We start from the raw sequence: 25495 nt of genomic DNA on the forward strand, positions 1-25495 counted from the left end.
CTGTCCCATTAGGCGGGACGTCAGGCTGCCCGCAAAACCATCCTCTTTGCCCCCCTCCGAGAAGAAATAACAGTGCTGGAGGACGCTGGAGCAAAGCAGTAACGCATCATCAAGACCAAGAGTGGGAGCGGGATGCAGACCGACTGAGGTAGGACGGCTTTTTACTTCGACGCGTTGTCCTACACGCGGTTTCAACTTCTTCATCTAACTGCAGTCTTGAGATTCGACTTTGGGTGGATTTCTTTCGCGTTTGTATTGCCGACTTCCAGGTCAAAACATCTCTTGGACTAATGTCCGAGCAGCCTCCCTGGGTAGAGGGGGTCCTGCTTTGGTCTCTGCCTCAGCCCGTCGCAGTTTTCCCCGCCAGGGTGCTCGCTGATGCGCACACTTTGGGACACATACTGACACCGGTGCTGGAAATGCGTCAGGTTTGGACAAGGATGGGAATGCAGAGGTCCGAGTCACACATCAAACTTTGAACACACATAAAATCTGTGTACGTGCAAATAGCTATAGTCTAGTGTTGCATGTGTTTATTTATTCGATGAGGAATTTGGCTTCCTGACATTTCTCTGGAATGTTTGTGTTTAACACAATAATAACAAATTCTGCCTAAAGAATATTTGATTTTACAACAATTAGCCCATAAAAGTGTAATCTCATTTCAGCTATCCATAATTTTGAAAAATGTGTTGAGTGTAGTAATCAAACCTCCAGGGAATGTGCATGTTTGTTTTTTTGTTTTTGTTTTTTTAATATTTACAATTTACAACCTTTGAGGAGTCTCACAAAATTGTGCCTCAGCGGCTTAATGTGCTGCCTTTTTATTTGTCCTCCTTTCAGTAGTAACCTAATTGCTATTCATTTAAATGTCAGATTGCCATCCGTGCCGCCAGCTCGATAGAATAATGAGAATAAAAGTTCAAAGTGAAGTGTGAGCTCTCTGGAGGAGCTGTAGCTCTTCTTGGTACCATTACTGGGACATGTTAGATCGTTATCTGGATTAAATGCTTATTTTGCCTCCCAATCAAGCTCATGATGGGTTCTGTTCCATGACCATCTGTGTGTAACATCATGTGGCTGACTGCCTGTGTGCCTGTAAGTGCCTTTGTGTTTATTTTGCTGCACTTGTCCTCAGATTTTAAGTCTGTCTGTCTTTCTGTGTCGTGCTACAAGTAGCTGCTTTCACTAATCCCATTTTTGCAAAGAGGAATTAGTGTGGTGAGTTTGAAGCCCTAATCCCTGATTTACCTGTGTTGCATCTTTGGATCGTTGGTCTCACCGATCCTGACCAGGCTCGGTGCATGTAGTTGTGTCTCCCTGCTGTGGCAGGTCCGTGTGTGACTCTATTGACTTTTATTTAATACGCATTGAAGACATAATTTTGTGTTTATATATTGTTGCACTCAACCAGTAACGTTGCTTACAGTTACTGTACAAAGCAAAGACTGCCTGTTCAGGGGTAAACAAAAGCATTCAAAAGAAAACAGAGCTGTAAAAGATGCCAAAAGGATTTGTGGGACCTATAGTTTTCTGAGGTTTTACACACTGTGTTGACATCCAGGTGTACAAAGGCAATTCTGCAAATATTAAAGCATTCAGTACCTCCTCATCTTGTCCGCAGCTACTACCATTATTATATTAGTACAGAACACCACACACTGCTCATATGCAGAGCATTGCACTGTATGAGACATGTTGTTACATGCATGGCTGTTGCAGAAATCTTTAGCAGTGCTTGTACCACTTGGAGACTTGCAAATGTTTCTTATTGTTTCTTCCAAATGGTCCCTCCTGGACCAGAACATGGAATATTTCAAACAACCCAAACTAATCACAGCAGCAGCAGCAGCAGCGTGCGATATTTACATTTGCATGTAATGCGGAGGCCTGCGTAGGATCACTTACTTCACTGAGGGTATATTGCAAAGGTTCAAATGTCATGCTATGGAGCAAAACCTGGCCTTTTACAGTTTAGGGAGATTCAGTGATGCTTTGAATTTAGCACATAATGCTAATGAACAAGGTTTAATTGCTGTGCAATTAGCCTGAACAAGTGTAGTAACAGGTTAGTCTGTTACGTAATCTGGTCAAAGAACATTGATTGCAATAGCTTTGTTTAAGGTGTAGCAATGATGAATTTTTGAGGAGTAATACGAGTCAACCTACCTTTGTTTGTAATGAAACCAGTGTGTAGAGAAGAAAAGTGCTTAATGAATTATTCTATTAAGTACAGATGTTAATGTTTATTTGCCATTGTTTTTGTAGCGTGTATCCTCCTCCATTCATCCTAGGAAGTGGCCTTTGTTTCTCTAAATCCAACATTGGAGGTTTTATAATGATGTTGCCAACTTTCCACCCACACATTCCTCTAACACTATTTAATACAATGACCTAATTTGAATAATTTATTTCCCTGCAATAAGCTCTGTTTTTCTTCACCTATGAAGTTGTTTGAATAAATTGTAAACCTACACATGGCAAAAAGACGGCTAAAAGGTGGCTTAAAACAACAGTATTATAATGGGGCTGATAAATGAAAACAACTCATAACTAGAATAGCACAGGATTAACAGTCAATGGGAAAGGATAAAAAAAGAATGAAAGCAAATCCCATTAAAGAACAACATAATTTAGCTTCCCCGTTTTTGTTTTCCAAAAACAGTTTGCCTTCCTCATTGTCCACCCCCACACTTCCATTTCCCACAGAAATATACTGCGTAAAGTCTCAAAATAATTTTCTAAATGAACAATTTTGAATCAATTTTCTCTTCTCAAGCAAAATATTTTAAAGGCTGAAAGGTTCTGGACAGGATTTGCAACATTCCTTTAACAGGTGACGCCGGCAGAGGTGTTCTGAAAGCAGAAAGGCTGCTTTGATCCCGTCTCCTTTGCTCCACATCAAAGCACCTGAAGCCTTTATCAGCAGGTCACCTACAATGTGTGAAGGCACAAATGGACTTTAGTCACACACCCAGGGGCTAAGTAATCTGTGTATTTTTGTGGGGAATAGCAATTTGGTGTTGGACCTTGTGTATTCAAGTCATTAAAGAGCCCATTCACGAATCCTAGATTAATGAAAATTATTAAATGTTTTTCAAGAAACCCCCCAGATTGCCTCTGTGAACAGGAAAGAACTGTTTGGTAATTAAAACATGCAAAATGCAGCGAGGTGCCCCTGACTGTGTCTTTATGGTTCGTCCTGTGTCACAAAACGCAATTAAATTTTGAATCATTTTTCGTGCGCACACACACACACACACACACACACACACACACACACACACACCACACACACACACACACACTGCCCTTAATCACTCGGATCCTCCCACACACATCCTGTAATTACTTTCTGTACTCACATTTTAAAAGGGTGCCAAAGCAGCCTCATGCACTTTATTATTACCTTTTGATTAACAAGATTTCTCACCCTCAGCACCAAGAGCAGTGTATGTATTAAATAAAAATGAGGGATAAATTTGCCACACTCCACCTGCTGCTCAGTTATGGTGCTGCTGAAATGAACTGAATCAAACATTTGCTGCTGTGATCCCAAAAATGGGCAGATATTAATCATGCAAAAGGCACACAGGCATTTTTTTTTTTGAAGTTCTTGCGAGATGGAAAAATGATTGCCCTCAGTGGTGGGTGGCGATTAGCTCAACTCAAGCTGCGAGGCCAAGGATTACATTTTACCAGCGGCTTTTAGGCAATAATTGACTGTTTTATAACTACAGCTGCGTGTTAGAGGAATGTGCCTGGACTCCAGTGTCAGATGGTGACTTGATTTCTCCAGGGAGCAGCGGATCAAACTGTTTTTTTTTTAATTGCAGTGGTAAAAAGAGTCCTGGAGAAGTTGTGATGAATTTGATGCTCTCATCAAGCAGCTTTAACAGTAATGCTGTTAACTTGATGTATTAAAAAATTCATTATATAATATGACCTTTCTAGTGAAGTAGGAATTTGGATACACAATAAACGTCTGTGGACTGAAGACTAAAGCTGCCACCATAGAACTTTGTAAAGTCCTTTGAATGATTATTTTAAATTCCTATAGATGGATGGTTGATTTAAGGATTTGGAACCTGTAAATATTTAAATAGAAAATAAATACGAGTTTGTCAAGTAATTTAACAGAAATAAAAGCCCCAGTGATTAAGACTGAACAATTAAATATTAAAAGCATTTTGAGCTTTCAGGAAGTTCATGGTATCAATAATAGTTCCCAGTGTGGCTAGCTCCAACCCTCCATGGCAACCGGAGCTAATGGGTGTTTGTTCTAGTTGATGTTGCCATTGCCGGAAGTGTATTAGGAGTGTCCCAGAAGTGGCTCTGCCTTACAGAGAACACACAGTGGCTTTATTTTGGTTGCAGGCTGCATCTGTCCAAAGATGGTAAATCAGACCAGGCCACAACTAGTTATGTCAGCCACATGCTGACTACTGTGTCAATTATAAAAAGCTAATTATACTCATCCAATATGGAAGGCAAAGACTAATTAACAAATGTTCGTGTTGTCAGCGGTGACCCACTGTGGTGAGATATCCTCAGGGTGTATAATAGAGGGATTCTGGGATATCTTTCCATCGTCTGGCTTTAGAAAACCTTCAAACTTGCACTAATCGATCACACAAAGCAGGTTATCAATGTGACAAAGGGTGGAATTTCCACAAGTACAGAAAGGGTTTTCAGCAATTGAGAAATCCACCGGCAGCAGTCGGTGCGGCGGAACAGATGACTGTTCGATATTAGACACCGACAATAAACTCATTACAGACAAGTCAGACGCGTAATCCAGCTTAGGCCTGCTGAGAGGTAGCTGCTCCACACAGGAGGCACAATGGGCAAGAGGCACAGACTGATGCTCCACTGGCATTACTTTTTAAAAATGAAATGGAAATTCTTAAAATTGGGTTGTGCTAGCTTAGTTTGTAGGGACTGGCTGACTTGGTCGGGAGGCAGGAGGGTTCCCGGTGTTCTGGTAGCAGAGGGAGGGGCCAGGACACCTTCAGAGCACCGTCAAGGTACCCTTGAGCAAAGTACCGATCCCTGGGATGCTCACATAGGGCTTTGCAGTGAGCTGAGCACTCATTCAAGAATGTTGCCTGCCTTCGCCCATACACAGCTGGGATAGTCTCCATCATCCATCAAAAGAACTCACTCCTGCATGCGAGACAGTTGCAGCGGCTACAGATCTACTGGTGTTCTGTTGGTTTACCAACTGTTTCGAGAATGGTTCTCAGGTTCTTCGTAGCTCTCAGAGCTGCTGTATTAATCTGATGCACTGTGTGATTTGTGAAGTCATGGAGTAAATTAGCCGTCAGCCTGCCTGCAGTACATGGTCTCCCTGGAACTGTGTCTCCTCATTTAAACTGGCACTGAAGTCCCGGCGTTGCTCACATTTTCAGGGCTTGTATGAATATGAATATGAATATGCAGTGTGGCGCTCATATCAGTCTGCCAAACAGTTTCAATTGTTGCATCATCCCCGCTTATCCTCTGAGCTTATTGGGACCCCATTACATTTTGGTTCAGTTTGGGTCATTTTGCAGAGTAGTTAAAATCTAGGTTTTACATGTTATGTTATTATATTATTATGATAATGATTATTATTATCTGTTACTGGCACATTCCAAAACTCAGCCTCTTGAGTAACAAAGGCTTCTCTTCACTTGGGTGGCAGCAGTTTCCATAGAAAATCTGCTGAGATTGATCATTGTGTGCCTCTGAGCAGAGGGCCGGCCTTGAAGGCGACAGTGTATCAGCACCTGACACAAAGCAAAGGCAAAGCCTGCCTGGGATTGATATTCCTCAAAGTCCAACGACAGTTCTCGAAGTGGAGCCTTGGTGGTGGATGCAGGAAAATGCAGTCCCTCAGTACAGGATGTGCCGTTGAGCGTATTCCCAATACTCTGTGATATAAACCTGCACATCCGTTGCTGCGGTGGCTCTTGCAGCCGAGCTTTTAGTTAAACACAAGTCACAGGGGCACAGACAGACAAAGAAATGGAAGCTAACTCATGCGTTTGATTATCCCCGCTAGTATTTCTCCTGCACATTTTATTCTTTCTTCTTCCACACCAGTGGAGAGAGCTCGTGGGAAATGATGTTTTTGTTTCTATAATGATGACACTCCTGGATTTTCTTTATGAAAGCAATGTTGGGTGATAAGGGAGATGAGTTTTACCCTCAAAGAGGGAGAAATCTGTCTGCCTTATGAGAAGGCAGAATTTGAAAAGCAACAGAAGTGAACTGCCATTGGACTGGGAATAACACAGGTCCTCTCCTCTGGTGCTGCGGGACAGACAGCAGGTAGTGCAACTCGGTTTGAGCAGTTCTTAGACAGTCGTAGTTAGAATGAGGGAGCAAGCCCATTTGAACAGAGGGGATTGTTTTATGGCCTGAATTTGGCTCTGTTTTTGTTTCAGGGGTGAGATTGAGATGCAGCGCTGAAAGAATTCAGGGTATATTTGCCAAGATTGTGTGAAAGTCCTCAAGATGGAAGGAAGTGTCTTCTTTTTTTGCTTTTAACCTAAGAGATCTCAGCCATCTAGCATAAACAGGGTCATTTTTCAAAGTAGTAGAACTGCCTGTCCACTGCCTGGAATAATAAAAAAAGAAGGTTATATAGACCAGGCTTTTACTGTTGACAGGAGAAAAAAACCTTAACTGACCAGAGGAGAGCCCATTAACATGTTCAGCACATTTCGGTGTGTAAGTCGAAGGCCATTGGGAAAGTGATGCTAAAAGCTGTTTGTCGGGAGGACAGAAAATGAAACAGCGGATGTTAAAAGCTGTTTGGCAGGATAAACAGAATGTGGCTAGAAACTTACTTGGAGAAATTGCACACTATATGTTATTGTTAGACAAAGCAGGCTTGATGAATGAACTGAGTGAGCCAACAGCCTTTGGACAGCATCGAGATGAAAATGTATCAAAATGCATCAGCCAGAGTCCCCACAGCAACAATGGTAAAAATAAAATAAAATAATTAGAGCTATTCTGTTGTCAAAATACTTTTAAAAGATTATTAGTTAAAATCCCCAGTAACTCACAAATTTAAAGGGAGATGAGTAACAACTGTTTTGTGTTTGTTTGAGCTTTAACAAGGTTTCTCTGCAGGGAGAATGTTGTTCCAGAAATGATTAAACAGTACAGGTATGCCATGAGCCACGTTGTTAACAACCCAAACACCTATGATTCTGCAGGACTGAAGACAGGAAAAAAGTGAGAAAACTGGCAAAGCTGGGGGGACGGAAGCGCTGTTGGACACACGCAGGGCTCCGAAGAGCTCCGAAACATTTCCAAGCTATACTGCCAAAACACATCGACTGACTCAAACCTGTAATGATGATAATAATGTTGTGAGTCTTTCAGCTTGTGTCTGTTTGATCAGACATCAGCGGGTGGGGATTCACAAAATTACTGTTTGCTGAACATTTGCTACGATAAGTCAATATTTGTGGGTTTTTTGACTCTCGGTTGGGCTGTTTGCGTTCCCGACTCAGTGTTCTAACGGCTACATGTTGATGTCGCTCTGTTTTAGGGAGCATGACAGCATACCAGTAAGACACAAACAACTATACAAAATGGAAATGTTGCACTATGCAGATGTTAAATGAGCAAACCACACTATTTGACACACCAAACACAACATTTAAAGTAAAAGCTGTTCCAGGCTGCAGCTAGGCTAACTACTTTCTCCAGATTACACTCCGATACACGTTACTCCACTGTCATCAAACTAACACTAGCAAAACACCAAACAAACAACCCCCAAGTGATTTAGCGTTTGGATAAAGTAGAGACTCAGAGCCGATGTGTTGAACATAATTTATAGCTTGCTTCATTCCTCTTCTGGAGATTAATAGCACTAATATTCTTCCCTTAGTATTCTCTGGAGCCAGCTATGGTGTATTAATCTTGGGTTACCCTAAAGTAAGAAGCCAAAAGGAACGTGAGCGATTTTTAAAAATTGTGTTGTTTTCCCACACCTTTACTTGTGTGTGTTTCCGATCATCATCATGCATTTCCACATCTGTCTCTAAGTCGAAGGAAGCGGTGGAATTTATTGGAACGAAGAGCCTCAGAGATATACTAAATAATCATGAGTTGATCATTGTGAATTTTATGAAAGCTAAAAAAAAAGCAGCAGGTGGCTATAAGTGTCTGCGGTAGTGTCACAGATCATTTCAAAGGCTGCAAGCATCCACCAACACATAGATCCATGGAAAGGTGTGTGCATAGTTTCGGCTGCACCACAGCTTTCCCTCACTCCCTGACCTGCCTTTTTCATTGGTGTTTTTAAGGCCAAGGAGAACGAGGGCATGGGGGCTGTTTGATTGAAAATTGATTTTTGGCAGAAGGGGAACGCCATGCCGTGTATGGTTTCCCTGTAGACGATATTATGTGAATGGAGACTGATCTTAGAGTATCATGTTAATGGTCTTTTTCTATGTGTGGAAAATGAGATCTGCAGGAGATACTAAATTTAATAGCACCCATTTCCTAAATGAAGGAAATGCTTCAGCCGGTGGGTCCACATCCCTGCAGGTCATCAAGTCGTCTCCCTGATATCGCCAGAATGAAAGAAATACAGGAAGGCAGCTTTGGTAATCTCTGCATTTTATCTTTAGGAGGTGGCAGATTGTATTCTGGCTTGACAGGGAGAATAAATCAAAATGGAACAGACTATAATACCAAGTAATACAAGGCAGCTCTGGGGTGTATTTTATAAAACTGTTTACAATGAGACTTTAGAAACTGACAAAGAGTGAATGCATCAATGTTTGATAGGTGGGCTCTCTTACTAATGGTGTCTGACGAGGACAGGTTGAATGTTAATGCTTAATCACTGTGTCCATGAGCACTAAGGCCCGAGCCATTCCACAGCTTCTTCCTTTGTATTCCAAATGAATAGGCTTTAGGTAATTGCCTTTTAGAACTTTTAGAAGTTTGCAATTTTTTTTTTTCTGGAAAGATTGTCCTTAAGAACCTCAAATTTTTAAGAATATTATTTACTCCCTGTAAATCGCATCAAACCTGGTCCAGTAAAGTAAAAAAAATCACTATAACTGAAAAAACAAACCAAAAACACGGTGCAGCGGTTTTAAATTCAGCACATTTTTTTCCACCTCAGATTGACACTTATTACCAATTTCACGGTTTAGATCCAGCTAAAGACCTTGCCGGGCAGAGGACAGAAACCTTTCTTTCGAAGATGGTGAGGTCAGGGCAGAGCAGCGAGCCGAGAAAGACCTCTCACAAATTTGTGTGACATTTTAGGGACTGCAGTAGTTCTGGAGGTCCGAGTTAATTATTTGGATGTCTGTAGTTTATAATCCTTCTCTTGAGGCATGTGTGTCAGTGTTTAGGGGTCTTCATGCAGGCCAAGCTGAAGAAGAAGCTACTCTCCTCAATGGAGGTGAGAATTGTGGAGTTTGTACGAGGCATATCCAGTGTTTCCACAAGCCCCCCCATTAACAGGGGAAAATAGAGTTTCTATATTTACTGCTTACATTGTTGGAGAAAAGATCATGTTTTTATTTGCTGTCTGGTGGACAGCCCTTAGTTTTGTCTGAAAAGTCAGTAGTGTTGTCAATAAACTGCACTCATGAGGGAGGAAAATGGAGTATAGTAAAACAATAGAGTCCAAAACAATAAGTCCAGTGTCAGTTTTAGTAAAAGACAGTATCATTTTTTACAAGGTTGCATTTCTTTTTAAATGTAGGACAACTGTTCTGTGTGCTTGTGAAATATTCCACTTATGTTCTCGGACATTAATCAGCTTTAGCTTAAGAGGAGTTTATTGTTAAAGCACTTTTCTGCACTGAAAGCAGTGGTTTTTCCACCGGAGGGAACCTCTAACGTTAGAAACCCAGGTGAGTGTTAAAATGGTATCGCCAAAATTTTCAAACATTGCTTCCTTATTTTTTCCTATTTCCACAGCTTCAGCTGAACTCTGAATTACAGCATCACTGCCGCAACATGATTACTATGGTCCTTCCACATCAACAACGACTCTAGTTTAATTTCAGTCAGCTCCAACTGATTGTGATGGTTGTCGCTGCATAAATGTAATAAGACTTTCACACCACGAGGTAATTCTCCTGCCTTATGCCACATCTGTAAGAGGTCAGAGAAATGTCAGCCCATTTCTTTGTTTAAACCAGGTTCATTTGTACAAATGGCCCCTTTCAAGAGCTACGGCTGCCTTTTCATTCTTGTTTTTGGCTTGGTTAGTAAACCTCCTGAGACAAACCTGCCAATTCTCACAGAGGAGCAGGATGAATACACGTGGAAGAGGCCAAGACCCAACGCATGCGACAGTCACAGCCAACAGCATTGGAAGGACCAAAACACATTTATGAATGCCATGTCAGCTGCCTATCCTCTGTTTGAGATATCATCCATCATCATCCATCATTCCATCATCCATCCGTGCATCCATTCATCCAGCCATCCATCCATCCTTTAGGCAGAGACAGTGGATGGGAGCCTGCGGCAGGTTGTGCTGAGACAAGCAAACTTGTAGGTTGTGTTTGATTTTAAGGCTTCACACACACATGGTGCTCAGGTGCCAGATTGAAAAAGGAAGACGGTGTGCCCACCGAACACATCCCGCTGTACACATCATTTTCAGTGATGTGTACAGCCTAAAGCAACCCAGTCACCGTCTGAGATGGTGGTTTTAGCAATGCTGAGGCCTCGTGACATTGAAGGTAGTCAGATACTTTTATGATATCCCAACAACACCGGTGTTAATTGCCACTTGCTCCTGGAAATGCAGGAATATAGCCCTCCTCTCATAGGAACACTAGTTGACTTTTAATTTGCAAATAAAACACAGTTTCATCAAGTTGAACAAAAACCAACAACTGATACATCCTGTTTTGCTTATTTAATAGCAAGATGAGTACTTACATGCATGAACTCATGCAATATGTTTTTTTCCCCAAAAAGATTTATTAGCAACATTTCTTATTTAGCAATTTGTTCTTATTTCTTCTATATTAATGTCTTTTAAATTTTTGAATTCAAACAGGCATCTCCAATTAATCCTGTAATTTTCAGATGAATCTTCATAAATGGATGCACCATATGCTGTGGTTTGATTGCACCGCGTCTCCTGCGGATCTTCACTCTTTGGTTCTCAGGAGAAATCCAGTTGTATCTGTTCCTGTCATTGGGCACAGATGCACAGTGAATCTGCCAAGTCAGGAAAAAAAATGGAAATGTTTATTTTCAAATACAAAGGATGCCTCAGATTCACTGGACAGCAAAGAAATGAAGCAGAAAATGCCCCCGCAGGTCCATTAAAAACCCCTCGCATCCGTGTCATCCACAAACATTGATTCCTTACTTGCTGGTGCCTTGCTCCTGGTTCTGGTGGTGGATCAGATCACCTCTACAGCTTTTATGATTTCAGAGAATCACAAAGGCCTGATATTTGCTGAATGACAGGTAGTTGTGCTCCTTTTTCTTCTGGCTTTTTTCAGTCTTTTTTATTGTACTGTCAAAGATGAAATGATTCATATTTGCTGGTGCACCAAGTCCTTCCTTGTATGTAGAGCCAGGTACAAAAAATCCATTCAATCATTATGGATGTATGCATGCCAGATTAAGGTTTAAACAAATCCTTAAATTGTTTATTTTTTTGTTGCAATGACACCCCAGTCCTGTCGGGGCACTGTAGGGACTGAGATACTGGACTGATAACGTTTAGGTTTTTTGGGGGAAAAAATTATATATTATCAGTCCACTGATGATACGCTTGAATTTATTACACTATATTTTGACATTTTTCTACAATACCGTCAAGATATAGTGGAATAAATTCAGTCTGCCATCCGTCATCTGCACATTTTATACAGTCAGAATCAAAGTATATTGCTTGTATATGAGCTGATGTCAAATTTAATCAGGACCCAAAGACTGAATTAAATTGAAGTGTGAGATTTTTGATCATACCAAGCTGCCATTTGTGTGGCATTTTGTAAAAGCCTGCAGTCATGAAATGGCATCCAGGGGTCGTACCTTCACTGACCTTTCAAAATATTTTATGTCAGCAGCATTTAGGAACAGCTGATGGCGTGGCGTATGATTTAAAAAAATGATTTATTTTTTGCTGTGTGTCTTTTGGGTCAACGCAGGCCAAAAGGCAGGATTATGATAATTTGCCTCATCTATTTGCACACCACTTAGCAATCTGAAGCTCCCAGCCGAAATAGCTGAGTGGGTACGTATATTATTACTGCGCGTAGACTTTTGACTTAAAGCACAGGAACAAATGAAAACTGACAAAGTGCAAGTAGCTGCGTGAGATTTATTGACTGAAACTTCTGCTTTTGTAGGTTTGAGTCCCAGAGTTTGCGCTCAAACACACCAAACAAATCTAAAGGCACGCATGTAGCAGGCGGTGTGTTTGCCACGTCTTCCTCCAGCTTTCTTTCCATTCATCATCTGCCTGCACTGTGCCTACTGGAGTGAATACGTCGCCTCACACATTTCAAAGGGTCCGCGCTTTTTTCAGAGGACGTGAGTCACGCTGTCATTGAAGGCATCGTGGAGAGAAAGGACAGTATTGATTTCATTTCAAAATAGTTTGGATTATTGTCATTTTTCTGATGTGCTGTCTTTCACTCTCATCACAGTCCCATCTGGTGTGTGAGAGTGAATATGCCTCACAATGCCCTTGGGAAATGTAATATTACCGCATGTTGTACAAAGAAAACAAGGGAAACAAACCTCATATCTGATGTTGATATTCTAGCTGTGACCAGTTGTTACTCATGGTCACTTTATATATAAAGAAGGAAACCATTGTTTGTGAGCAGGATATTCAAACACTCCTCCATATTGTTGTATAGATTTCATGCTTTCTGTGGATGGACTGAAGCGCTGATGGCACACATGTCGTCTTTCTGTGTTAAAGGTATCAGAAATATCTGACTGTTTTTGACACATCTTTCCCTTCTCACTGCTTTTCCTTTGCTCCTGGGGGTTGGTAGAGCGTAGATCCAGAGCGTACATGCACATCAGTATCAGATCATGCGAGTACGTGCAGGACCATGTAGGAATTACCGTAGTGTTAATGGAACAACCACATTGATATAACCATTGCGCTTTTATGAAAAAGTTTGGATTCTATTAAGCAATATAGCTTAAATAATCCTTTGGTATACATTAAAGAATGATGTGGTCTTTCATTGCATTTCTCTCCTCATGGCACTTAAAGAATGTTAGGACAGTGTTTGTCTAAAGCCATTTACTTTCAGTCGTGTCTTAGTAATTGTTCCTGTTCCATCCCATCATCTGTGCATTCCTTGTCATAGTTCTGCAGGCTCTCTCCTGCCTCCTGCCAGTCGCGATGGAGTTGCATCTTCACTATATCAGGATGTATGATAAATAAATCCAGCGGTTCCAAAAATCTGCAATTTTATATGCTTTTATCGTGACACTGGACAGGAACTTGATGGAAGGCTGGTTTGCTGCTCCTTCGATCCATGCTGTATCTGAACCCCACATCCTGAATGCATATTTCATGACAGAGCTTCAGAACACAGAGAGAGTAGGTGGTGAATATAAGAGCTGTAGTTTCAGTGGGAGTATTGCAGTAGTGTGTGGGTTCATATCATGGTGAAAACCACCTTTCTCCACCTGACTGACTCCAATGCAACACCTCGTAGGTGTGGCGGCCACAACAGTGTGCTTTGTAAGAAATGTGGTGATCCTTTTCTTGCTGCTGATGCTGCAGATAGCAAAGGTCGTGGTGAACGAGAAGGTCACGCTTGGCCATTCACATTAACTCTGCACACGGACTCTTTGGAGTGCAGTAATAGTATTTAGAGATGAACAGCTCCCTGTAATGGATGCATACTTACTTCCTGTGAAGGGATCAGTGCTTGGTTTCATAAAGTCACACATGTTGGCCGCTATCCCTGCTGATGAGAACCTCCTTAGGAGCGTGTTTGGGAAGACTAGCATCCACTATTAGTGACATCAAGTGATCAGTGGTCCGACCATCCCAGTCCAAAGAAAAGCACGGGTTGCCTTGGCATTGATTCTCTTGACATTGTAGTTTTATTATTATTTATTGTTACTATACCACGCTCCAACACTATCAGGGTCTGACTTCATTGTTTTGTTACAGTTTGCTGAATTTCCAATATATTTACAAATGCACCAAGCCTGGAATCACTGTCCTTTGTCAGGGGGCATCTGTCTTACGAGGGTGTGGTGGGATGAAGCGCTGACAGCTCCGTAATGACCAAGCCGCTGCCGATTCTCCCATGTGAGGCGGCAAGACATCCATTTTATGAATAGGACAAAGGTGCCCATTCCATTTTCCACCCGATTGGAGATGATGCAGGTCAGTTCACATTTCAGGGGCCATCTGGACAGAGAAGCATGGTTAATGTATGACGTCTTTCTATGTTTAGCATCCCGCTTGAAAGTGAAAGCACCGTGTAAATAATCGGAGGCGGCATCAATAGTGTTTCACAGGTGTCAAAAGAGAATTTTTGGCAAAAACTTTTCAAAAGAAGAGCCTTTGTCTGTACAGTGAAGTCCTACTTCTTTTTCTTGCTCTACTCATGTTGACGGAACGTCAAATCGGTTTCCTTTTTTTCACTGTCAGTGTTTGCAGAAATATAGTAAATGATCAATACATTGACCCAGGTCATCAAACATTCTATAGGCAGCTGTGCAGGTTTTGATGGTGGGTGACATAATATAACGGCACCTGCTGCCTCTTAATGAATGCAAGTTTCTAGCATACAAACACTTTTAGATGCTATATTAATAAGTAATAGTAATTGATCTTCATGTTATTTCTCAAGACTCTTCCCATTTGTGTGGTTGCCAGTGGTCTGCTGCATGAGTGGTGTTCAGGTGGGCTCACGGTCCAGGAGATCTATATCCAACTCTGCAGCACCAAGGCCTCCATATTGAATGAAACTGTTATTCCTCCAGCCTGAAAGAATATAATGAGAGGTTGCAGAAGTACAGGACAGAGCTGGAAATTAAACTGATTATGATAATAAAAGAGCAGAACATGTTGGAGACTTTCTGTGAATCCTTATACTTGCTTTAATACAGGTTTAGCCAGTTTTGAGATTACATTCTATCAGGATACTCTCAAAAACTGCCCTTTGCCCTTCCTCACACGCCCTCTCCTGAAGAACAGCCAAAAGAAAACCACCACCGTAACCTCACATCCAGAGCTTTAGCCCTGACTTTGGGACGACAGCTCCCCATCACAGGACATCATGTTTTGTCCCCAGAGATGGTAGTCAATGACGACAGTGTAGTCGGCGGCAGGCAGCAGGGAGGACACCACTGAGCGCCACATATTCCCTCTACTCTCCTGAGGCTGCTGTCAGATGAGCCTCTGCATAAAATGCCACAGAAGCATCAGCCAGCACTGGAGCGTCAGCCTGCTATTCTCCATTACAAGTGCTGAATCTGCAGGGTTTAAACTGTGAGCCCATAAGCAGAGAGGTATCGTCGTCATTGTAAACAGCCATGTCGATTATTCCTGAATAAGCCTGAATGCTTCTGAGGTTAAAAAATATAACCGTGGAAAGGAGGTAAGCATCTGGATTTTTCGCTCCGCTAAGAGTGGTGTGAGAGATCATTTCCTCTTATATATAGAGCCATTACAATTCCGAAGGTTTCATTGGGTGGCATTAATATTAACTGGTTATAGTAGGAAATCGCTGCAGTTGAGCGAATCTCTGAAGCTCCATCACCTTCCTGAACAATAGCTGAACTGAGCTGTGTAAATCGGACTAATATGCACAGGTAGGCTGCTTTTGTTCTCCATTAAAAAACACATTTCTACTGCACGCCAGCTGAGCTGTGTGACATGATAGACATGCAGTTTTAAAGTATTTTTATGTCAACTGCTTGGGTCATATTTTATTTAGGGCACCCTTGAAGATGGTATAGCAGACTCTGAATGGAAATGATATTGCATGTCTGTGCTCATCTGTAATGCAATACCTTCCTCAAGCATGTCAGGCTAATGTGAGTTCAGCAGCTCCGGCTGGCCCGAGTATCCGCTCATCCTGTTGTTTATCTCTGGATGAACATCGCAGAAGGAACAGTGCACTGTAATAACACGACTGTTGCAGATGATCCCGTGGGAGTATTACCATATTCATGAGTTTATGCACCTTTGCAGCATAACGGCATTTTTATCCACAACAGAGAGCTTGGTCTTACTTCGCTGTGCTGCCGGCAGGAACGCTTGGCTGGAAGAGCCTCGGGAGCACAGGAGCGAGGGCCGGTTTTACTTCCTAGAAATGGCAGTTAGGAGGCTACCCAAGCATCTGCTCCAGGGTAGCATCAGTAACAACTGAATGACCAGCTACATTAAACATTTTGTCCTCACTCATAAACATGCAGAGTAAAAGAAGTGAAATTACCCCAAAAAAGAAAAGAGATGAGAGGAACCCTGACTTTAGCATAAGCTCCGGTTAAGAGGCTTTACCTCTTGCACGACTCGCGCAGTCTGCACGTTGGTCTAACGCTCTGCCTTTAGTCTGATGCCTCTGCCTTTGTGTGAACTCCACATCTCACATGATATGGAGAGATGTGATGAGGTGAAAGAACTTCAAATGGGTCAAAAACACACAGATCAGCCACGGCGCCATCTGTTCCTCTAATGATTACCTGGTTGCTCCCTGATGTGACACGGTTGGATGGAGAGGCTCTGCAGACAAACAGCTTTTCATTAATGCTGATGGAACAGCTGCTGGAATGTGATCTCCTAAAAAACACAATAAAATTGACTTTATAAATGAAGGAAAGTGCGTCACGTCAACTTGTGGACGGCATAAAGTGTCTTTGTGTATCGATTGGTTATTGTTTACCTGTTGATGAAGTAAATTATCCTTCACCCCTTGGGTTCAGAACCGAAGAGCACAACATAATGGGCCTATTTTTTCTGATCTGAATCAGTAACATCTACACGTGCATACAAGAATAAACATAGTTTTAGCCTTTAGCCTTTAGCCTCTTGTGCATGCAAACTCTGATGTTATAGTATATCCATGTTTTGGTACACCCAGATTTATGTGTCGGCCCCCAGCATTAATGAGACACAATGACCCTGACTGAACCCCCAGCCGTTGATCATCAATTCACTATCTTAATAATACCTTTAAAATGTCATCTGATCCCATTTTAATCTGAATGTAAGAGGATTTAATGATTTGTCATATAAGGACTGGAGATTTCTTGATACTAGACACTGGCTTTTATTGACATTTCATGTAATCCTTTAGAATCTTGCCCAGCCTAGTGTCCCAATGCTCAGCCGGTTGTGGCAACATTATACTTGAGAGCAGAGTCATTTCTTTGCATCTGACATGCTGCACGTATGAACTTCATCACTCTTCAAAGTCTGTTTTATTAGCTCTGGCTGCTGGTGGCTGGTGCTTGCTTTGATCATGAATATTAATGTTGCCGCCTTCCTAAACAAAGGAAGAGCACGGCATAAATCGTCACAAGCATTTTTCAGATCAACAAACTTTCTCTATTTTTAAGGAGAGAAAAAAAAAAAGTCTGACAAATCCATGACTGAGGTTTAGTTATAGGAAGCTAAAAGGGACTGGAGCCAAACACAGAGGCAGCTCCTCTTAGACCTCCCCACCGTCTCCGCTGATTTGTGCTGTCCCCAACGGCACAACCCGCCATCTAAAGGACAGAATCAGAGTTTAATGATGTAGATTATTTTATTTCAAGCTTACTTACTAGTCTCGTAAATAGCTCTGAAAACAGCTGCAACTCAGGTTGCCAGTTGTTGCTGACAAGAAGAAGGGAAGGTTGTTGTTTTGGCTTTGGAGACACAGGGGACACATGCATTTGATTGATTATCATGGAAGGTTATGGAATAAAGAATATTGCCACTTTATTCTTGCTCCATTAACTATGTAGCATTTAGGCTGCAGACAATAAAGAAGATAAATTGCTTGTACGGTTGTTCAGACTGCCTCAAGGCTTCCCTCTGTAATACAAGAGTTTTCATAAATTCAGATGTATCTCTTCCTCTTAGTAATAAAGCATCAGTGTTTATAAATGTATAAAAGGTGTTCTGAAAGGCTATAGTAGCTTTACTGTAACAAACCCAGTTTGTAGATGTTTAAATATGTTATTTTTGAGTGATTGAGCTAATTATCTTTAGAAATCTATTAAGACAAAAAAACCCACATTTGTTCCTTTATATCTAAAAAGATGTGATCTATTTTTAATATTTAAGGTTAAAAAAAAAGCTCTGCCTGCCGTTTAAAAGCCGACATTTCCTCCCATGTTTATATCTTTAGCTGGACAGCAGAGTTTGAGAGAGCGGCTGGTAGCCGCTCTGCGCAGTGTTGAGACCTGCTTAATCTGGTATCCTGGCTGCTGTAATGAGGGTCTGTCACTTTAGATTACCTGAAACAAGACACAGAAACAGCCCCGACAGAACAGTGCTCAACTCAAAGAACACAGGGTTTGGAGAGAAAAAGGGTATCTGTTATCTCGGCACCAAACCGTTCGGCTGAATGTCTGTATACTGATGAAAAGACAACCGTACCACACGTATAGGAGGCGTACGAACCGTTAAACCCCCATCAACAGCAGCAGAGATCCATCCATTCTGTCTGAGAGAACAGAGAGAACAAATGACAGCAGAAAGAACACTGGCATCATCCCAGCAGGACTCGAGCTTGACGTTTGTCTGCAGCTCGTCTCTGAAAAACCTCCCGCTCCCGCTCTTTCATCACAGACAGCCTGCTGGTGCAGGACCGAGTCCTGTGGAAGACGCCCGGGCAGGAGTTTCCATGGCTCTGCCTCCGTTTTTGGTCCGACTTTTTCAATAGCTCTGACCAGCCAGTGAAACCTGGAGATTAACCTGGTGGTTTCAGACATGTTGATGTTTTATTTACGGACTGGGATGTGCTCTGGATGTAAAAGTAGTTACAAAAGTTAACCTACCAACTGGGTGCCATCAGAAAGGCCGGATCCTGGCCAGGTTGGGAATATGGGAATTGAGATTCTCCAAAGACTAATTAATTCAAGACACAAAAAGGTTGGAAAACTACAATGGTGTTGCCTAGAAACTGAAAATTGAGATTTTCTTTCATTCTTGGCTGCAATAAGATTATTTTTGGATTTAAAATGATTTGAGATTGAGAAGGACGTTCTGACAATGTCATTGAATTTACATGATTTACGTGATCGATTCGACGTCTAAATATCATAAATTAGGACATTTTTGGAGATTTAGCTATTATATTTGTTCAGTGCTTCCGATACTGGTCACCATGGCAACTACATGCAGTTAGTTCACAGAAACAGAAATGCATTCAGAGAGCACAGACCTCCACCAAGCTTATGATTTATGATCAAAGCCTCTTGGCTTAGGAAGATCAAAGGTCAAAGTCCCAGTGGAACCTGGACGCGTCTGTGCCTTGGCCCATCATCAGCATTTCCTGAAAATTTCATTCAAATCCATTCATAACTCTGAGTTATTTTGCTAACAGACAGACAGACGGACAAACGCCAGCTGTCACATGGAGGTAATTAGGAGGTTATGTCATGTGACAGCTGCCGTTTGTTTATCTTTCTTTTGCCCAAATATCTCGGAAACATGAGTGGATTTTAATGAAATTTTCAGGAAATTTTGAAAGGGGGCCAAGACACAGATGATCAACATTTAGTGATGTTCTGGACTCTGGATGGACTTTGACCTTTGAGCTTCCAAAGATCAGAATCTTGCTCCACCAGGTATGCCTGATATTAAAATATGGATTTAACAACAGTTTACAGCACTTTTAGACTGCATTTATTGTTGTGATACCATGACATATGAACACACAAGATGCAAAGCGGATCGTTGGGACGCTGTAATTCATGAAAAACAAGATTAAAATGATAGTAAAAAACAGAAAACTTGGGGAAACGTAAATAAAAACCAGGAGAAAAGTGAATTAACGCAGATTTTTATCATGAACTCATCACCAAAGTCAGATTACCGTAATGAGGGTTTTGTCAACAATCTTAATAAAGCCTTCCATCCAATAAAAGCCAAGATAATCCTTTCACATTTGGAGCCCAGACTCTCCTCATAAATCAGTCAATCCAATCTTGCCATTAGCTCTGAGATTTTGTTATTGGGAAAACACTTTATAGGCCTGTCTATAGACGGTCAGGGGGCCATGAATCAAAGTATCGTTGTCGTGTGCAGAGGACAGTGTAATGGTCCTTTCAGGCTGGTCCACCAAACGGTTCCCCTGGAGCTTGGAGACACAAATGTCATCCTTTGATGAATGACTGTCTTTGCACTCTTCTCCAGACAAGTTTTTCCTCCGCCACATTATAAATCATGATAAATTGGTCTCTGTTTCAAGTATAGGCTAATCATCCCCCCTCTGTTGTGGTTCTTCTATGTTTCATGACCTGAAGCTCCAGTTAGCAGTGCAGGCATGTTCATCACATCCATTCCTGGGACCTTGTGTCCTTTTCATGGAGCCTGATTGGAATGATAGTTCTGCAGAGATGTGCTGATCAGCCTGTGGGCTCCACGAACCTAAACTAGAACTGAATACAGACGCTGAGATGTGACAGGGATATCTGTTATTGGTGCCAGAACGTTTGGTAGAAGACAAAATGTTATGTCAAAGTCTCATCTGGACCAGACAGAGGGATGGAAAAAAAGCATGTATTTCACCATTTTTCAGTGGTGTCTCCTATTGCATGCGACATTTCATGACAGGCGTCATCACCACTGTCAGTCTGTCCGTCTCAGATCTGTGATATCTGTGATGGACCGACGCACAGTCACATAGTCTCGTCCCCGGGGGGTTCACTGCTGGGTGTGCGATGGTTGAACCCTTGCCGATGTTCCTCAGAGCTGCCGGCTGAGCTCACTCCTGTTCCAAATCTTTGTCTCGTGCTGAAGTCATTGAAGGCAGACATTCACCGGGAGGTGGCGTCGCACGTCGTGCACCAGTCAGTCAGTCAGTTCAAGACATTCGCTCTGAAAACAAGACGCTTCTTTAGTTTGGTTGCGTCTGGGTTGTTAAAGGGAACGAGTGTTTGCTCCTCCACATCCCCTGAGACCTCTCGGTAATTTCACGAATGGGAGCAGCTGTTTGATGTGGAGAAAATACCTGCAGTGATGCACAAGCTTTCCCCAAAGACAGGAGAGTACAAATTAAAAACAAAAATAAGCTGCTATCAAATGTATTCCCGACCCCACAGCGGTGTACCTTCAGGAACATCAGTGTGGTCGTATTTAAATCGGAGTCTGTCACTTATTTGAAAGGGGTTTCGCTGCTGCGAACAGGAAAGAGATGCACAAAAGAGCTGTTTTTCCACGGATTTCCAGCAATAATCCCGGCTACATTTGCTCAGGAGTCGGGAGAATAGAGTCAGATTTTTTTCCGGTTTCCGTGGCCAGACAGTGAGGTCACAAGGGCGAGCGGATAAACGCGCCGCTGCGTCCACGCTGGAGAGCGGTCGCATTATAACAGCCGTGCCAAATCCAATCCTCCGGGTAACAGCCGCGCAGAGGACGAACGCTGAACCAGACAGCCGGAAACCAGCGCAGACATCTCACGTGGGGGGCAGGCTGACGGATGCAGGTTGTTGCTGTTGGGTCATGAAGAACGCTGCTGATCCCACAGCACTGCATCACTAAACAGAGCTTTGAAATCATCTTCAGAACATTTCATCTTCTGTCTCCTGGTGTTGGGCCTTAATGCAGGACTGGGATACATTCAGTTCTTAGAAATGAGCCATTTTAACTGTTATTAATATCTATATGTTGTTAATCTATCTATTGTGAAGTCAAGCTACTGCAACGTTCCTTTAATAGATGTAACCTAGAGACAATATCAAGAGCGTAACTACAGCATCAAACCATATGTTGATTACCACCGAAACCTTCAGCCTCAGAGCGCTCCAGATTCGTTCTCTTGGATTTTGTTGCATTGATTTTCGCCCCAGTGGGGAGTTGTTCTCTGTCATAAAGCTCTGAAAGCCCAGCGAACGCAACCTGCCCAGCGTGAAACAGCCGAAACAGTGTGAAGCCATCAGCGAGACGCAGCGGATCATTCAACAGGCAGAGCCTAACGTTGAACAAAATATAAATCGCTTGTTTATAAAAGGTCTTTGTATTTGGACACCTTTTCACATATTGAACTCGCTCCGTCCTGTGTGATTCAGAGAAACATTTGAAAGGTTTTTAAGGCTGCCCGGTAGAAAGAAGCCTCCTGTTTCAATGCCAGGCTCGTCCTCATGCTAACGCGGGTTTTCACCAGAATTCTAAAAACACGAGATTGATTCTCTCTCTAAATGTGATTTGATTCCCTTTGCACCCAATCATCCCTAAATCTTCAAACCGGTAGAGGAGAGTGCATAAAACGTGATGAGGTTTCATATTTCTTTTGCTCTGATATTCTCATCGCAGCAGAGTGAGGAGAATTAGCATTATTAGTGTTCGGTTAATGGCCTAATGCATCAGTAAAATAGTAGGTTTTATGACACCACTTGTCTTGTCTGGGATGTTTGATTGGAGTAAACATTAGAATTGTTGTTTCGTCACTAAATGTGAGAACATGATTGCTTTAAAATGCTAATCAGCTTCGGTTTCATTATCATGGTGAACTTTCCCGTTGCAGCCAGTCTCAGGATGCAGCTGAATAACAACTTACAATTCTTGTAATGTGAGTGATTTCAGTGCACTTTCCAATTTTTTCCAGGTTCTTTTCAGGTTCTTAATACATCCTTTGGTGTCCAGTTCCTGTTTTCCTCAGTGTGTGATTCACTGCTGCAGATGAAATAGCTTTTTGAAATTTAGTTGTTGGGATATTTTATTTTTTTTATTATTCGATTTATGAGAATCCAAATGATGAGTTTGACTCATTAAGTTTCTCTCCGGCGTCTCTGCAGTAATGAAGGTTATTTATGAAGTAGCATGTGCTCAGGGAGCTCTTCCTCATTCCTCTGACATCTTACTTTACTTACTGAATAATTAGCGGTGTGCTGTGACTTTTACTCATGTTTGAGTGGCCATATTTCTTGAATTTGGAAGAAGCTAATGTCCTCTCGTGTGATTTATTATGCAAACTAGTTGAGGGGGACTTTGAATGGTGCATTTTGGAAGTTAATGTGCAATTTCTCTTTCTCTCTTTCAGATGTGAACGGAGAAGCGGGACTAAAACGCTGCACATTCACTTGAAGGGCTGTGACATAATTCTTTATAGACAATTAATGCCAGACTGTGTCCATGAGCAGCTTCACGCTGCCTCTCCCGTGCACACATCACTAATGAAAGAGAAGCCTCCTGTGAGCCAGCGTCACAAAGTACATCTAAATGCAGCATAATGCCTTCAAAAGTCTCATGTTTGTACATACTGACCGTGGTCTGCTGGGCCAGCGCTCTGTGGTACTTGAGCATATCCCGCCCGACGTCCTACACGTATGTGGGCCACATGTCCATCCCCATACGCAAGACTGTGAAGCCTCACAAAAACCTCACCTTCACCAACATCCGCACCCGGACCCTTAACCCACATGCCTTCGAATACATCATCAATGAGCCCAAGAAGTGTGAAAGCATCACGCCCTTCCTGGTCATCCTCATCAGCACCACGCACAAAGAGTTTGACGCACGGCAGGCCATCCGGGAGACCTGGGGGGACGAGAGCACCTTCGCCGACGTCCACATCCTCACCGTCTTCCTGTTGGGCAGGAACACCGACGAAGTCCTCAACCAGATGGTGGACCAGGAGAGCCAGATCTTCCACGACATCGTGGTGGAGGACTTCATCGATTCCTACCACAACCTCACGCTCAAAACCATGATGGGCATGCGCTGGGTGGCCACCTTCTGCCCCAAAGCTCAGTATGTCATGAAGACGGACAGCGACATCTTTGTTAACATGGACAATCTGATCTACAAGCTCCTGAAGCCCACCACCAAGCCCAGAAGGAGGTATTTCACGGGCTATGTTATAAACGGTGGGCCGATACGCGACATGCGCAGTAAGTGGTACATGTCGAGGGACTTGTATCCCGAGAGCAAATACCCGCCTTTCTGCTCGGGCACCGGCTACGTGTTCTCAGCCGACGTGGCCGAGCTCATCTTTAAGACGTCTCTGCACACGAGACTGTTGCACCTGGAGGACGTGTATGTGGGACTGTGTTTGCATAAGCTGGGCATCCACCCGTATCAGAACAGCGGATTTAATCATTGGAAAATGGCCTACAGTCTGTGCAGGTACCGACGGGTTATCACTGTGCACCAGATCCCCCCGGAGGAGATGCACCACATCTGGAACGACATGTCCAGCAAGAAGCACCTGAGGTGTTAGGAGGCAACAGGGAGCGTGCTGAGGAAGAACCTTCTTATTGTTAATGGCCTTTTATCTTCTTACCAGATCACTTTATCTAATGTAAAAAAAAAAAAAAGAAACTTACAGAGTCTCTGCAAGTCTCCAGTCAGATGCTTTCATGGACGTCCATGTTTGTGTATTTCTGTGCGTGCATGAGGCCCGTAAGAGCACAATCTCATGCATTGTTAAAACACAGCGTCATTGACTGTTCCTGTACTCCAGCTCCAGCAGTTTTTATATCCATCATACTGTGCAGTGGGCAGAGATGGCTTCACCCCCCCCCCATCCTTTGTTCTGGCACTTTTTCTGGCCCATTTTAAGTGACCTTGGGCGAGACACTGGATCTCTACCTGCCGCATGATGCTGACTCAGCACAGCCGCGTTCCTGCAGATGCGTGACCCCAGAGGACGGTTTCTGTCAGAGGCATCGATAAACTATTGGATTACCATGATGCATCCAGAAGATTTGGCATTTGGAGATGCAAATGTTAATCATATTTAACAACAAACCAGTTTGGCGGTGCCCTTTTTTCTGTCTGACGAAACACTCGGAGCGCCCGCTGCAGCGGAGCTTTCATTGACCGAGCTCGGGATTTTATCTCATTATAAAAATCATTGCACATTGTAACTGACCTCACTGTGCACTTTTCTTTCTGGAACTGGTGTTTTTATATGGTTTGTACTTTAATGCATTTACATTTTTTTACATTCTTCTGTTACTGTTCTCCCAGTTCTCCATCACTCCCGCTGCTGCTCTGGTTCTTGGATGCTGCACACAGGTCGCTCATCACCTGTGAGCGGCCGTATGTATCTGCTTAAAGCAACTTTTCTTCTGCAGACAAATATAGTTTTTGTTGCCAAATGATCATTTTCTTGTGGGGTTTACTGTGAGGGCATCTATCCTGTGAGGGGTTGTTGCCATTGATTAAAAAAGTCCTTTATAGACCAGCCGTTGTTTCTTTTGAGGTGTCGTTTGCAAGGGTTTTTGGTTTTGTTTTGTTTTGTTAACGAAGCCGCATGTGCAGTTCTTTATAGCATAAAGAACAGAGGTGAAGGTCATCACTGAAGCCTGGACAGAGAAGGACTCTGTGGAGACGTGTAAAGCG

General features: G+C 42.6%; 1 protein-coding gene and 1 long non-coding RNA gene across 3 annotated transcripts; one reads left to right on the plus strand and one right to left on the minus strand.

The window, feature by feature from the left end:
* Positions 1 to 25337, plus strand: b3galt1b (UDP-Gal:betaGlcNAc beta 1,3-galactosyltransferase, polypeptide 1b). Of its 2 annotated transcripts, none has more exons than XM_057027422.1 (2): positions 1 to 148; positions 23190 to 25337. In XM_057027422.1, the coding sequence occupies exon 2, from the start codon at positions 23379 to 23381 to the stop codon at positions 24366 to 24368; it is 990 nt and encodes a 329-aa protein (XP_056883402.1). In that variant the 5' UTR covers positions 1 to 148; positions 23190 to 23378; the 3' UTR covers positions 24369 to 25337. The 2 variants fall into 2 exon arrangements, with proteins under 2 accessions (XP_056883402.1, XP_056883410.1); XM_057027430.1 differs by lacking the exon at positions 1 to 148 and adding an exon at positions 215 to 454.
* LOC130522758 (uncharacterized) lies at positions 14057 to 16769 on the minus strand. Its single transcript, XR_008949695.1, has 3 exons — positions 16231 to 16769; positions 16009 to 16116; positions 14057 to 14977 (listed from the first exon to the last, which is right to left on the minus strand). It is a non-coding gene; the product is annotated as an uncharacterized LOC130522758 (long non-coding RNA).
* Positions 25338 to 25495: the final 158 nt, after the last annotated feature.

This window comes from Takifugu flavidus, chromosome 1 (genome assembly GCF_003711565.1).
Source record: "Takifugu flavidus isolate HTHZ2018 chromosome 1, ASM371156v2, whole genome shotgun sequence".
NCBI classification, from domain to species: domain Eukaryota; kingdom Metazoa; phylum Chordata; class Actinopteri; order Tetraodontiformes; family Tetraodontidae; genus Takifugu; species Takifugu flavidus.

Bases quoted from the DNA above. Each gene is read 5' to 3' on its own strand.
- b3galt1b (XM_057027422.1), top strand. From the start codon at position 23,379: ATGCCTTCAAAAGTCTCATGTTTGTACATACTGACCGTGGTCTGCTGG.